This window comes from Culex quinquefasciatus, chromosome 3, assembly GCF_015732765.1.
Source record: "Culex quinquefasciatus strain JHB chromosome 3, VPISU_Cqui_1.0_pri_paternal, whole genome shotgun sequence".
NCBI classification, from domain to species: domain Eukaryota; kingdom Metazoa; phylum Arthropoda; class Insecta; order Diptera; family Culicidae; genus Culex; species Culex quinquefasciatus.
The window spans coordinates 170478879-170495589 of NC_051863.1; the positions used below are offsets into that span (position 1 = coordinate 170478879).

Below are 16711 nucleotides of genomic sequence, written 5' to 3' on the forward strand. Positions count from 1 at the left end.
TGGAGTTTGGAGAATCAAATAATGCTAAATTTATTTTAGCTATTTATTATATAAAAGTTGGGTATTGAATTTCAACTTGTTTAGAATAGAGTAAGATTAAAGCAAGGGTTACCGAAAAATCTAAAAAAAGTCAACTTTCAATAAAAAAAAGATATGATAACTTTATAGTTGATTTGTCAGTTTAATAATCACGCAATGACCCTGTGGTTTCGAGTAAATTTAGAGTATGTCTGCTGGGATAGTAAAAATGAAATAAAGTTTACAAAAAATCAAACGTTGATGCTTAAGCATAATTTAAAGCCAAATTATCAATGTAGGCAAATTATGATAATCTATAAAAAATAACATAACTCGTTTCGTCTCGTTTGCAAAAAAAAAAAACTTCATTTTAGCTCATAATCTTTTTTCTCTCTCTTTCATTCCAGAATTTCACGTTTTCACAAAAAAAACTCGATGCACCTCAACTTACCCATACAAATGACGGAACCACCGGATGCAAATCTTAAATTTGAAATGTGAAACTCACAAGAGATGCAAACCCGTTTTATATCATTCACAAAAAAAAATAATGAAAGAATGCATTCTTGTGAGAAAGCAATAATACAGCAAAATATACAGCGTTTCCTCTAACTTCTTTTTTGCTGCCTTCACCACACTGACCGTGTTTAAAAGTGGTGAAAAATCTTATTTTCCTATGCTTTTTTCGCCTCCCCCTTAAGCCTTTCCGGCGACAAAAAAGTGGAGCATAAATTTCTCCCCCAAAACTGGAAAGCGCTTTTGGGCTTTTTCTTGACTACTCTTTTTTTCGTCGTCGGCTTCAAAGTGTGCAAAGAACAGGGAAAATGTGCAATAGTTTTTCATTCGCAAGTCCCCCCCCCTTCTTGCAGAAAAGCAAAGCTAACAGGATCATTTCATGAAAATATTTTCCGGGTCACCGGGACTTTTCTTTCACCACACAACCAACACACAACGACCAACTTTTTCTCATTTTTAACAGCAGGGGAGAATGGACGGAAAATTGTCTCATTGCTTGCGGTGGTAATTAGGCACGGGAAACACGGAGAAAGCACAACATTGTTTCGAACAACTAACCGGCTAACAAAACTTGTTCCTGAGTGTAGAGCGTGTCGAGGAGAAGGAACAAAAAAAAGAAAGAGGGCAACTGTTCGTGCGGGCAGTGTTGCCAGCGTAGCGGGTCATAGTGGCGGACGTCGAGGAATTTAGCTCCTTCCCGCCGGACTCCGATCTTGACTCGTACGTCAACAGCACCGAGTTCAAATGTCTGCTGGAGGCCCAGCTAGATTTGGAGGCCGCGGTAAGTTACTGACTTCTGTTTTCATTTGAACTTAAATTAAAACAATCAAATTTACAGACAAACATCGGCAATAGATACTCAGAGACAAACAGACGACTATTTAAATTATTTCAATTTTGCAAATACATCACTTCAAATTTGAATCATATTTTTTCTAGCATAGGTGTTTAAAATTTCAAACAGCTTCGAGAATCCACCATTTTGACCATTCTACAACAATGGTTTTTTGGCATGAAAAATCAGCCAAAAAGGACATTAAACTCATTATCTGTCCAGTACTTGACGACAATGGCTTCGATATTTTTGCTCCAAAAATTGCCTTGTCGAATTGTTGTTCAATTGGAAGTATTGGTCTCACTTTCAATTTAAAATTTTACAGTTTTTATGAAATTTATCGAATTTTTAAATTTAATATATTCTACGGTGTGTTTCCTAGAACAAACTTTAGATAAAAAGGCTCTTCCCCGACATTTTGCAGGGTCCGGCGAAATATTTCGTCGGGGGGTCTAGAGCAACTTTTTTTTTTGAAGATTTTTTTTTTCGATTTTATAGGATTTTTTTTCAGAAAAGTCGATGAAAATCGATGGGTTCATGTTCATATCCATCAAATTTGTTATAAATGTAACTCAAGAGACTCTAAATTACATATTTGATCTCAAATAAAATGTTTCCAACCCATATCCAACTCAGTAGGCAGTGTTCATCGTTTGAATGGGAATTGAATCCAGAAATTTTGGAGAAAGTCGCTTTTTATTTTACGAAATTGGGTATATCTCTGCTTATATTGAACCAAAATTGATACTTTTTTATGGAAATTGTTCAGAAAACTGTTCTTTACAATGTGATTGATTCGAAAATGTTTTAAAATATTTAAGTGCTGTACGGCAGAGGATTGAAAAAGTAATGTTGGGGACCTTTTTAGTAATAAATAGCTTTTAAATGAAATACTCTGAGTTTAGCAATAGTTTAAGCTCGAATTTGTATCCGGGCAATCTGTTGCTGTATTTTGATGACAAATTGTACAAAGAAAAGATTTTTATTCGGTCGTTTTGAGGTTTCCAGCTTGGATGTTGGGGTTATTTCAAAGAAAACTAGAAATCTGATAAATTTCGGTTGATTTTTTTTATTTGAGGTAAAATATGTCTCTTGAGGCACATTCATAAGAAATTTGATGGATATGAACATGAACCCATCGATTCCATCGACTTTTCTAAAGAAAAATCCTATAAAATTAAAAAAAAAACTTTAAAAAAGTTGCTCTAGACTAGATGAAATATTTCGCCGGACCCCGCAAAATGTCGGGAAAGAGCCCTTCTTTCATGGTGAAAAATATCAGACTTGCCGAATTTTTTATCTTAATGTTCTCGGAAAAATACACCGTGATTCAATATAATTCTTTTCAATATTCAAAAGTTGAAAACATTTTATCCTAATGAGTAATTCTCTAGAATTTGCATTTTTCGTGATTTTTAATTTTGTAGGTCTCCATAAAGTTTTGTGGGCTGATCATACAAAATAGGCATGTTAATATTCCAAAATCTCTAGATTTTGATGTAGATGTCATTTGCTAATTGAATTGATGCTATCTGCAAAGTTGTAGGTTATAATTATCATTGATTTAGTAAAAGGTAATTTTTTTTATTTCACTCTTTATCTCTAAAAATTAAATACCCTTATGAAGCATTTTTTCTTAATATTTTTTTTAATATTTTTTTCAGGGAACAAAAGAAGGCATTTTTGTGGTTGAGAATAGAATGGTGCCTAATCTAAAACTGGAGTTTTGAATTTTTGAAAAATAGGTTTTTTTTGTTGGAAAATATAGAAAAAAATGTCATATAAAATTTGATAAAATAAAATACGATGTTATCTGTTAAGTAGTAGGTTAAGAATAACAATATTCATGATAAAAGGTGATTTTTTATTAAACTTGCTATCTCGAAAAATTAAATTCCCTTATTAAGGGTGCACAGCAACTACGGAAGTTGCTGTCTTCCAAAATTGACAAACTTACGGACCCAATCCTGCAACAATCTGATTGTAAAAAATGGTATTTTTTTTGTAAATTGCTTAGTAGACAGTACATTAGGCGATGAATAAAAAATTATATCGATAGTTTCCGTAGTTTCTAAAATTCTAAAATCTTGGTGCAACAGCTCAAGTGATGTGCACCGTTAAGTATTTTTTTAAATTTTCCTTTTTTTATATTTTTTTAAAGCACAAAAATTGCATCTTTTGGCTTGAGAATAGAATGGTGCAAAATCTGATACTGGTTTGCTAAATTAATGAAAATCATGATTTTTTGAAAACATAGAAAAAATTGTCACATAAAACTAGGGAATTCATTTCTACATGCAAAATCAAATTTTCAATTGAAAATTACTAATTTTTTTTATAAGGTGCGCTGGTTTAAGTGTTCAAATTTTGGAATAATGATTTTTTTTGCAATTGAAAATGTTTAAAGAACAAAAGCACCCCTGCGAAAAATATTTACGAAATGCTGGATTTTTTTTTTAAATTTTTTATTAAAATCATTTAGTTTTCATAAAATGTAAGAATTTACGAAAACAAAAATTTTAGCGAAAAAACAGTTTTTGCGATACGCATCGAAAATAAAAAAAAAATCAAATAAATCATTTTTAATAATCCCAAACATGCAACAAAAATTATTGTTAATGCAGAGAAATGTATTTTAAATTGGTTTCATCTGATTGCACTTGCATTTTTTTATGAATTTTTTTTATTTTACTTTTTTGCCCCCCTGATCTTTTGGGTTAATTTTGAAGGGTTTTGGGGGGTGACAAAAACTTCAAAATTAGTTGTACCAGCCAAAAAGATATAATTTGAATAAAATAACTAATTAATTTAAGCTTTTGATGTATCAAAAATATTAAATTATTTTAAAGTATCAAAAATATTAAATTAATTTGGGTGTTGCCAAAATCGGGAGTAGTTGAAGAAATTGTGGCAAAAATTGGGTGTTGCCAAAAGCGGGATTGCACTGTAAGTGTTTTTAAGTTCATTTTATATTTTAAGCTTCATCTTAAGATAAAAATAAAATCACAAAAGTTCAATTTTACGCATTTTTTCTGCATTATTTTTCTGATTGGCATCTAATCAGCCTTCCTTTTCAACTGAATATAGCTTGGAAACTATTGTTTGAGCAATAAAGTGACACTGAGAAAAACCCATTTTGAGAAAAAAACAGAGATGGTTGTCAAAGTCTCAAAAGAAAATTCTCGATTTTTTCAGTTTTCAAAAAAAATGGATGGGCTGCTTATTGCTCTGGAAAAATTATTCAATCATTTTGAAGGTCAAATTTGACCATGAAGACTATTTTTAAACCATGAGCCATTATTCTAAGTCAATAGCACAAATTTGTATTAAATGTGTTTGTTCTTTTTTAGCCCATTTCAAAAAGTCCTTAAAATATTGTTTTTGGTTTTCGTTGAGAATTGCTTACTTGGTTGTCTGTGAAAGATTTAATTTTCAAAAGGTCCTATCTGCATAAAAAACCCATGACTCATAGGTTGTTTTGAAAATTTGAAATAACTGTCAAAAAATGGTCGACAAGCAAAAAAAATTGTCACCAGTTTATCTAATTTTCTTTTCTTTTTTAACAAAACAAATATCAATTTCAGACTCCATTCGATGGCTGCCCGATCGACTTTGACCGGATCCTGTGCTGGCCCAAGACGGAATCCGGTGCGTGGGCCGTGCTTCCGTGCTTCAAAGAGTACAACGGCGTCATTTATGACCATTCGCGTAAGTGGGTTTCCATTTTTATTCTTTTTTGTTCACTCCTCCAACAGAAGGGCAATTATTTCCTGCGCAAATTGAAACCTGAAACTTTCCCGCCATGCTCGGAATTTATGTTCCCCGTGTGAGAGAAAAAAGAAACTTTCCTATTCAATTGAAAATTATTTCTCCAAAAATCCGGAAACGAAGCCAAAATTAGCCGGATAAAGCTTCCCCAGTTGTGCAGCGGGGAAAGAGAATGGAAACTTTTCCATTTTGTGGCACTTGAAAAATTTAAAATTCAATGCTAGCAATTTTCCTACCCCCGCCCGGTGTGGTTTCTCACTGAAGTGACAGTTAATTTGTGCGGCAACACTGGTGTCTCCACGTGGCCAGACAAAAAGCTAGCTAGCGCTTTTTGGCCGAACAGAACAATGCGAAAATTTCTGATCCCCACGAGATACTGTCAATTGCAGCGGAAATGGCAGAGGCAAACTCGCAGGAAAACTTTTGAGCTTTTATTTTAGTTATTTGGGAGGATTTTCGTTGAATGCTTGTAGAGAGAACAGTTATAAAATTGTTTGGAAACACTTACTGCTTAGATTGATGCAATTTGCTACCCACATCAAACAGATTTAAAAAGCTGCACAGAAAAACTTTCAAGAGAATTAATTTCAATGTTTCAAAACAACTTATTCAATCAACTTTAACAAATAATCCTCCTCATTTTAACCTCTCTTCTCGTAATGCTATTATTTTTCATGCAACCAAATTTCCCCCTTTTTTGCCTCACTAATTTCACGTCGTTTCCCGCTGACAGCAGCAGCACCAGGGCAAGTTGGGGAAAAAAGTGTAATTATGGTTAATACATGCAGTCGTGAAATTAAATTACGCTACTACTCGTACTTCTTCATGTTATGTTCGTGCCCGATGGGGCTCCTGGCCGGTATCATTTTCGGGGAAATCCGGAAGCTTCTACTTGCCAGCGCTGCCGTGATGCACTATTTTAATCAGTAGAGACCGTCGTAGTCGTCGTCGGGTGGAAATTTTAAATGCATAGTGAGCGCGGTGTGATGGTCCGAATTCATGGAAGTTGTCGGGTTATTTCTGATGTAGTTATATAAAATTGTATATATTTTCTATAGTAATTTCAGTCTACAAAATGATTGCTGAAATGATATGAAATGTTGAAAAACTTGGTTTGGTTCATACATTCTGCTAAAACGCTCAACCAAACCACTGAAAGTTTTTCTTAACTATTTAAAATCATTTGCATAAAAATCGTCATTCAATAACTTTAAATATCAATTTGATTTTTTTGCAAAAACACTTTGATTGATCATGAAAATCACTCCTAAACTATAAAAAAGATTATCTTCTTGAAACATTTCATATTTATTTTAGAAATGTGTTTTCAGGATACGTTAAAAAAAAGTTTCCTCACATTTTTAATGCAAATATGCAATATTCCAAGAAGATATTAAAAAACATTTTTATATTTAAAAATAGAAAAAAATGTTTATAAGTTTATGAATTGATTCATTTACAAAACAAAAGATTTCTTTGAAATAAAATATTTGACTATTAAATTTCTAGGCATTATTAGATATTATAATTTTTAAATAAACTACATTTTTCGTAATTGTGCAATATTGTATGAAAATTTATAAAATGGTACGTAAATATTCGAAAATCTTTACCTTTTGCAGGAATTTTCTGATCGATTTCATGTCTAAAGCAATGTTGTAGGTATTGATGAGGATTATTAAAAAAAGGTACATATTATTTTTTTGCCAATTTTTAAATTTGCCGTTTTTACCCTAAAACATAGAAAAAATTGAAAGAAATTAAAAATAAAATGGATCTTGGAAAATTTAATTTTTGTTTAAAAAAATAATGAGAAAAATGGTAAAATTAAATTTCCGTGTAAATATTTTTTTCTAAATAGTTCTCAACAACTTAACGCAAAATATCAAATTAATCAGAAAAGTCCTCCAAAAATTACAGATTTTCAAATATTTACATTTAGTTGAATTGAGCTTTTTGTTAGTTTTTATTTGTATTACTTCATTCTAGATTAAATTTTCAAAACAACCTATCCCTCATGGGTTTCGTATGCAGATAGGACCTTTTGAAAATTTAATCTAGATTTTATTAATGTAATGCAATATTGATGGCCTATTATCATCTGTCTATATAATGTATTTCATATTTTTATATTTTCGAATCGCTATCATTTTTTTAAATTGCATAAATTACACTCAAAACATAGTCAAGAGAAGGACAAAAATTAGTGCAGACCTATTTGGAATTACAATATCGGGGATATTAATCAAAAACAAGGCCAAAGTTGACCATGAAAAAATACATTTTTCGAAACATTGACAAAGCCACATAAAACATGTCAGTTTAATATTTTTATAGAACAAACAATATTTTTTATGAACGTAAATATTCACATTGTCTTACGCTTTTCAGTATTTTTTAATTAAGATTAAACTTATTAACAACTTTTTTCGCGATACATTAATTTATTAAAAAAAAAATTAAAATATATTTCATACACAATTATACTTCCACCAACTCCAGGGTGGTTACAACTTTCCCAAAATCAAATCCGCGAAAACCGCGCCAAGCTTTTTCAAATCCGCGAAATCCGCGCCATACATTTTTTCGCGAAATTTCAAAACAAAACAGTGTTTTTAAATACTGATTAAGTATAACATTCAAATTTTTTTTCAATCAAGTTAGCAAACGCATTTCTTTATTGTTCATTTTGTAAGAACTATTTAAAAAATTATAAATCATGTTTTACTAAGAGAAATTGAAATTTGTGAAATAGATTTGGGGATTACATATCAAATATCAAGAAATAAACATTCGATATACAAAAATAAAATACATATTTGGGTGAAACAATTTTTTTAATACTGATATATTTTATTTTAAATTTATATTCCATCTATCATTTAATTTGATAGGTTGCCAGAAATGATTAATTCTGAACGTTAATTTTGCAGCAAAATGTGAAACGTGTTGTTGATATAATTTATATTCTTTTTTTAAAAGTTAGCCTTACCAGCTCCCCATGGAAAATTTGATATCGCGAATCATTTTTGCGCAAATGAAAGCAAATCATGTAAAAGCTTAAAAATCCGAACCTAACGAAAAAAAAAAAGCCTGACTTTAATAATTTAATACCACCAAACAGCGATGGCATTTGTTAAGATTTCGAAAACAAATATTTTTCAACTGGTTAGGTTTGTCAGTTTTTTTCCAAAAAGTTTATTTGTCATAGTATTTTATGATTTACAGTCCAGACTCGATTATCCGAAGCCTCGATTATCCGAAGTTTTGTATGGACTTCGGATAATCGAATCACGAACAAAATTGTTTTTTCGTATTTTTCATATTCTTGTTTTTAACATATACAATTTGAGTTCTATGACTCCATTTTAGTCAAATTTGAGTTGTTGATTGGCTATTAAAAATAAAATGTTTTTTTATATTGAATCACCGCCATTTTGGCCGCCATCTTGGATTAAAAATTCTAAATTATTTTAGCGAAGTTTAGGGTCAAACCTAAGCTCAACCATCAAAAGTTAGACAACGAAAAACATTTTTTTGTGATTCCATTATCCGAAGTCAATTTTTCCGAGGCCTTCGGATAATCGAGTCTAGACTGTATACTAACAGTAATTCTTAAAAACTTCAGATTGAAAATGTGTAAAATAAATTGTCTACGTCAAATGTGTTTTTACCATTGTTTCTTCGCACTTGACTTACGAAAAACGAACAATCAATTTGTTTCTTTGGGCATTTTGTTTCAACATTGAATATAATTCATTTAAAATGGAGTTTCAGAATATAAAATGTTACAATTTAGGTGAAATTTCATCGACATTCTCCGATCGGTTACATTTTTATTCTTAACTCTATTTTGGGTTCCTCAAATATTTTTATCCAAATAATTTTCAGTTCTGATACGATTTTCGTACATCTCTTTTGATTTGGTTTGATTAAAAAGATGATATCTGATTTCATATGGGAAAAATGTAAATTATCCCGATATCCGAAGTCCCAGCTCTAACAAAAAAGTTTGTTTTATATAATATTATCTTCCGAATAATAAAAAAAATGCTCAATTTTTAAGATTGAAATATTAAACAATCGGTAAAATTTTCAAAAATTTAAACATGTTTGATTTTTTTGGATGGCCTATTTTTTTTTGATTGCCTTACCAAGTACAAGTTTTTCTTTTTAGTGAGATGTCATACAAAATCTTCAGCTATTGAGCTTAGTTCAGTTACCATCATTAGAAATTATGAAATTAAAAATAAATAAAAAGGACACCAATCTCTCTCGTGGATCGCAGTATGGTGATCACTACATTTATTAAATCAAATGTTTAATCAGATAAAACTTTGTTGATTCTATTTTTTTTCAACATTGCGATTAATAACCAGCCTTTAGCAAAATTTAAAAATGCTTAAAACTTTGTTTTTAATTTTTATGTTATTGTTCTTTTTGCTTTTTAACATTTTTTTTAAATTTCGTTTGCGCCAACAAGATTAAGTCGAATAAGGCACACTAGAGATTTAAAATGTATTGTTTAGGTCATTTTTCATGAACATTGATTATATTTTTCAAATAACATTAAACGAATGTAACAAATATTGAATAACAAATTGACAAAAAATCTTGAAAAATTTTCAATAACGGTATTTGAAATTGTCAAAAATACTCAATTTCAAATCAAGACATGATTAGGTACTTTATACGAGTTAAATTAAACAAAAAAATGTATTGAATAAAAAAAAATTTCTGTTTTGTAAATCCGCGAAATCCGCGCCATCGCTGACTAAATCCGCGCCAAATCCGCGAAAATCGCGAAATTCGCGAAATCCGCGAAAATCGCGAAAGTGTAACCACCCTGCAACTCGGACAATTCACGCGAGCGTGCTCATTTTCTCACTGAGTAATGGCTTAAAGCTTCCCGTGGGGAGATGACCTTATGAAAACAATCAGAGTGAACTGGTTGGACGGCGACAGAATAGCAGAAAGAAAAAACCAGTGTGCCTTTTTATAACCTAGAAAAGCACGTGTGACTGCTTAGCTGGAGGGGGTCGCGACGTGTGACAGTTATTTTTTGCAGCTTTGGAGTTTCAATTAAGGCGAAGGCTGTTGAGAATAAAGATGGCTTTAAGTTTTGAAATGAGTAGATTTTATTTTGTTTGTAGGATTTTCAACATGATTAATTACAAAAAAAAGCAAATTTTATTTTACGGAAAACTGATTTTCAAAATCAATTTAAAATGAGCGTTTTGAAATTCGATTTCACAACATTTCAGTTTGAATTCGCAAGAAGCTTACGAAGCTTTTAATCAAATTATGACACGCTTAATAATTAATAATTGATGACATCGTTATTCATGTGTTGCACATACAATTATTACCATTCTGGGTCTCCGATTAATTGACAGGTAAAAGTGTTAACAGAAGGGTGAAAAAATCGCTTGCGATGAAAAATCTCCCAATTTAATGGAAAAATACTATGAAAAAACATCATCGGAGGAAATTAATTACTCCTCTCTCAACCGGGGCAACCTCCAATTAAGAAAAAGCTCTCTGTTTCCATAAATTTTATTTTTTTCCCGTACCACGCAGAAAACGCCACCCGCTACTGCCACCCCAACGGCAAGTGGGACAACTACAGCCACTACACGGCCTGTCACCACATGACCGACCCACCGCCGGACATCGTCGAGATCACGTCGATCATCTACTACTCCGGGTACATCATCAGCCTAATCGCGCTCAGCCTCGCTGTGATAGTTTTCGTCTACTTCAAGTAATATTTTTGTTTATCCAAAAAAAAAAGGAAATTTGAGCATCCCTAACGTTTCAACTTGTTTTTTTTTGCCTTTTCAGAGATTTACGTTGCCTGCGTAACACGATCCATGCGAATCTGTTCATCACCTACATTCTGTCCGCCCTGATGTGGATGGTCATTCTGACGCAGCAGGTGAGTGACACCACGTGGCCATTTGGCCACAGTGAATACATATTTCGGTTTGGGAGTTCAACATTGTACCCTTCAAGCAAACTGATCTTTTTTGCCAATTTTTTTTCTGATTTTAAGATAAGAGCAGTTCTCTCAGATTTCGGTAATTCGTTTTTTTTTGTATTTTTTAATCCAACTGAAACTTTTTAAGTGCCTTCGGTATGCCCAAAGAAGCCATTTTGCATCATCAGTTTGTCCATATAATTTTCCATACAAATTTGGCAGCTGGCCATACAAACATGATGTATGAAAATTCAAAATCTGTATCTTTTGAAGGAATTTTTGATCGATTTGGTGTCTTCGGCAAAGTTGTAAGTATGGATATGGACTACACTGGAAAAAATGATAAACGGTAAAATTTTTTTGGAGATTTTTATTTAACTTTTTGTCAAAAGTGGCTGTACATTGTACAGTGTACAAACATGAAACAACTTAAAGAGCAATAGATAATGATAGGAGGTGAAAGATTAAGCTAATTACCATGAAAAACAATCATAAACTAAACATGATAAATGCAAATAAAAATACTAAAAATGAAACAAAATGACCTCCTAAACACGGGAAAATTCAAATCTTCGTAAAAAATGGGCATTAGAGGGTTAATTTTTGTGTTGTTTTGCTTGAGTTTATTTTGATAATTTTTTTTCCAGGATTTTTTTTCTTGTTTCAGCAGCTTTTGTTTTTGGCAACCTTTGACTTTCGAAAAAAATAACTTCTCTTGTTATATGTTTTTCTTCTTTTATTTTTAACAATTGTATTTACATTAATCATAATTAGTTTACATTTGTTTCTGATAGTATTGAGCCTTATTTATAATCTACTATCGTTATCTTTTGTCTAAACAGTGTTTTTAAATATATTATATATTTAATATATTTTTCCAGTCACTTTTCCGATTTTTGACATCTTTTGCTACAACATTGTTTCATCAGCTTTTAAATAGCAACTTTTTTGAAAACAAGTCAAATCATTTAACCCCAAATTTTTAAAGAATTTAATAGTTTTTTTTTTTTGCCAATGTTTTTTTTTATTGGTTAAACATTTTTTTTTTTCAGGAAAACTGATGATAATTTACTGGATGAGGCTTTGTGAAAAATATCTAATAGAATCTCACAATTCTCTTCTGTTGTTGAAAATCTACCCATCATTTTGAAATCATCAAATGTTATAAAAAGAAGGGTGAATCTCTTAAGTTTAATTTTCCTTACAAAAAAATCTCTTTCTTTTGGTTTAACGGTACACATCAACCATAGCTTTTGCACCCAGATTTCTGTTACAGACATTTTAGTATCTTCAAAACTACGGGAACTATCGTTATGATTTTTTATTCATCCCCTAAATTACTGTCTTCAAAGTTATTTACAACAAAGTTTGACTATTTTTACAATCAGATTCTTGCAGGATTGGGTCCGTAAGTTTGACAAATTTGGAATAAGAAGACAACAACTTCCTTGGTTGCTGTGCACCCTTAACAACAGCAATAAACATTTGTGGGAAATGGTTCGTTCTGGGGAATGTTTTATTTTGTGGCCATTCAGAGAAATGGGAATCTGAAGAATACTCCTTTCTAGCGAATAGATTTCTGGAGAATGAAATTTTGGCTGCTGAGGATAGCATTATTGGATAGCATCAAAATGTTTAACTTATGACTGCAAATTGTATTTTTTAACCTATTGTAATCTATTAAATATAGTTTAAAAACAATAGATCTTTTAAATTAAAAAAATAAGCTCAATTTATTTAATAAGGAATAATCAATATTTTAACTTAAATAAGAGATGATAAATTATAAATCCATTATTATTTAAAAGAAAATAAAAACAATTCATATCAATCAAGAGAATTCAAAAATTCCATTTGAATTTCTCCGTTTTAAGTGATTACATGATGTCATTTTGTTTACAAAACGGATTGGGAAATCGTTTTACATGATCATTACAAAACTACATATCATTTTTACAATTCACTATCCCTATCAGTCGTCAGTCGTGGCTGTGGGGGGAAGCAAAAAAAAAACTAAATTTAGCTCGACTTTTGATTGCTTGAAACAAAAAGAATCCCAAAATGCTTACTTCATTGAAACAGTCATGTCACTGTCAATTTGTTTACATGATATCAATAAATTCACGTATCGTTTTTTTAAGTGTTGCACCGATGTTCTGATATGGGGTAACATTATTCAAAAAATGTTAAAAAGCGGAAAATGCTTTATTTGATTAAAAATACAAAAAAAATCGTTATTCAATTTATCATATTCATTTACATAGATTTTTTTTTTTGTAATTTTGTTTGCGTTCTGTTTTTTAATTAAAATATGCCAAAAAAACATAAAAACAATTTTCAATTTCACAGTATCAAGGTTATTTTTAACATTTTTAACGATCCTTAAAATTTGATTGATCACTTAGTTAACTATCATTGAAGATATGTTTCGTTTCGTTTTCGTTTTACGGAGCAAGGTGGGGGACGCGGCCTCAAGTCAATCCAAGTCCGGTTTCTTGTGGAAAAAGGGTAGTGGCCGAACTAGTATTGCATACAAAATGAACACCACCGGAAGATATAGGGGATCGGGAGGGGGAAGGTGAAAGAAAATTAGTGTAGGTGTGAGTGGTAAGAACTTGGATTGATTGAACGGTTACGTTTATCTAAATTTAAAACCTAATAAAGGAACTCTAAAGTAGTTATTCAAAAAAAAAAACAAAACAAAAAAGGCCCGGAATTCAAATTAATAGGGTTTATGCATTCCAACTCTAAATGGAATCAAAAAATCGCACTGGAAAACGAAAGATAAAATAACTTGTTTATGGAATACAAATCTTGATGTTAAAACCTCTAAACGGGGTCTTCGTCCTGTAACGTCCGTCGTACATTACACCTAGAAGCATTTCTACCAAAACCTTAACTAAACTATCTGAAATAACTTTAATCTTAAATCCCCAAAATTTTTAGTTACAAAGCCAAACATTCCTTTATCTTGACTTTAAACCTGTCTTGCCGCTTCCAAAACCAATAAACATAAATGAACAGTTCCTATTTTATAAGTTAAACAGGCGTCGTGAATGAGAAAATAGACGACCATTTCGTGCCTTCCATTTCATTAGGGCACATAACTCTTGTAAACAAGAGTGTAACCCTCTCACACTATATGAAAACTATCATTTAAGTGAAAGGGACACACTTTCCTGCTCACAAAACCCATGAGCCCTTTTGAAATGTTAGGCTCCATTTGATCGTCAAAACTCCAGTAGATCCTCGATTCGCAACAATGGTCGATACAACCATAATCCGAGAACCGTTAGTTCAACAGATTAACGAATTTTGTCCGATATCATTTCATTATTGATTGGTCGAGATGCTATGGCAACTTTGACAAATCAGAACAGTACTCAACATGAATGAAAATTAACGAATCTAGCTGTATTACTTGCCCCGCTGACTGCCTAATGTAATTCTGATAATTGTTATCTTTAATCTAATTTCTAAAATTAGTAAATGTAAAATCTTCAAAGACCCAATTTTAATTTTAATTTGGAATTCGAATGCAAAACTATTTTTATAGTCCTAACCTAACTCCCACATTCGATAGGGAAAAGTCACATATGTAGCGGTTTGTTGTACATTTGTGATATTTCCACTATCGGAGAACCTCTTGGTCTCGACGCCAGCTTAACTCACCAGCAGTCGCGTTAGTATTCATTGTACACAAGTTGTAAGGACAATTTAAGAGTTCCATAATACGCGACTTCCAGATGGTTAAGCCAAAAGACATCGATAAGTATTGGTGCTACGGCAAAGCGGGTTCTCTTCAGCATGGAACGATATCCATTGTGTTAATAAAATGGAAGTTTTAACAGTATTTGGAACAATACAATTAAACCCTCAATTTCATTACCATGACGGATCTATCCATGCCCCTTGACAAAATGAGTACTATAACGATCTGAATAATACTCCCCTGGCAAGGCCCAAGGAACTATCATTGAAGATATGTTATGTCGAAAATGTTAAAAATAAATAAACCTGGTTACAATTTATTCATGGGCCTCCAAACAGACATCAATCTGAAAATTCGAGAAAAAATACAATTTTCATTTAACCAACTTGATTTTTGAAAAAAAAAAAATGGACAGTAAATATCTAATTGAATCTTATTTTGTTTTCTTTGGTGTTGATTTTGGAACATGATGGAAAAAACAGACAACCAAAAGATAGCGAAAGAAGTTTATAGAACACTACTAATAAAAAAATAAAACAAAAAATCTAAACGAAATAAATAAATTTAAAAATATTGAATAGGTACGAAGAAAACGGAAAAAAACCTAAACACAAGAGTATCTCAAAATGACCTCCTAAACAAGGGAATAAAAAATTCGAAACAAAAATTTGTGCAGCAGAGGGTTAAAACACAGTTCAGAGTTAACCGAAATTCACTCCATTTGTTTCTTCCATCTCATTTCTTCCTGCAGCTCTCCGGTAGTTCCGGCGGTGGCCTAACGAGCTGCGTCATCTTCGTTACGCTGCTGCACTACTTTACACTCACCAACTTCTTCTGGATGCTCGTGGAAGGTACGTGAACTATTATTATTACCCAGCCCCAAGTAAGGTTGAAACTGGTTGAAACTTGCCATCAACTCCAGACCACAAGATTCTCCCGCACCCCTCATCGCATGTACTGCACTTGTACATGGTGTGGTGAGCAAAGTGCAGTTCAACAGTTTGAGGTTATGTCAGAGCTAGTTTCCTGTCCCGGAATGGTTCCCAGTTTGATCATTGTTCCAGGGTTCCAAGCAGGCGTTGAACCTTAACCCTTTTCCCTAGAGGTCGCTTCGTTTGGCGCCGAAAAACCGCAAATTGAACTTTCCATCCAAACAAGCCCGGCCCAGGTTACGTCTTTTGGGTTAAATTCGAGTAAACGTTCATTAGTCACGTTATCTGTAGACTGCCGAGCTTGTTAGCGTCGAAATGAGGTGATTTTCACTAATAAAGTGGTTTATTTGCTTCGCAAAAATCTCCTCACCTTAATCCATCCTAAATAGATGACCTCACGAAGCACCTCTGATGATCCACGGACCAGCAATCAATACAACTTTGCCCGAGTTGAGTCCATCTAATCCAATTTGAACGAGGTAGCGTTTTAGATATATACCGCGCGCAGCACAACCTTCTGGTCACGATTGCCTTGCAATCCAAGTAGCCAGAGCAGAAAAGCTATTCCAAACTATGTTTCCAACACACTCGTCGCAGCAGGTCATGGCGGGCTTCATTGATATTCCCGCCACGTGGACCTCCGACCGCGCCAGGCATGGCATGCTGGGCGATAAGGTCCTGCTTTCGAGAAAGCGTTGGATTAGATTATTATGAGGCCGCAACGACGAGTGTATGGAAAATATCCAGAGCTTTCGAGCGGGAAAGTTAGGGAGCCATATTCATAAAGTTGATCATGAGATGAGATTGGTCGAGTTGGATTTATCAGTCAAGAGGAATAATGAAAAAGTTGATAATTATCAAGAGACTGCATTTTTCAATTAAATATTTTGTCAATCTTAATAGAATTGATGAAAGTCATATTATCTGTAGCGTAACGTTAATAATATTAT

The 16711-nt window shown here is 32.4% G+C and overlaps 1 protein-coding gene across 1 annotated transcript in view; it reads left to right on the forward strand.

Moving 5' to 3' along the window:
- Positions 1 to 16711, forward strand: part of LOC6041452 (diuretic hormone receptor) — a 148218-nt gene that overhangs the window by 13136 nt on the left and 118371 nt on the right. Inside the window, exons 2-6 of the mRNA XM_038261350.1 lie at positions 1193 to 1315; positions 4954 to 5077; positions 10718 to 10901; positions 10982 to 11075; positions 15581 to 15680. Of these exons, the coding sequence (XP_038117278.1) occupies positions 1193 to 1315; positions 4954 to 5077; positions 10718 to 10901; positions 10982 to 11075; positions 15581 to 15680 (625 nt within the window). The remainder of the gene's footprint in view (positions 1 to 1192; positions 1316 to 4953; positions 5078 to 10717; positions 10902 to 10981; positions 11076 to 15580; positions 15681 to 16711) is intronic.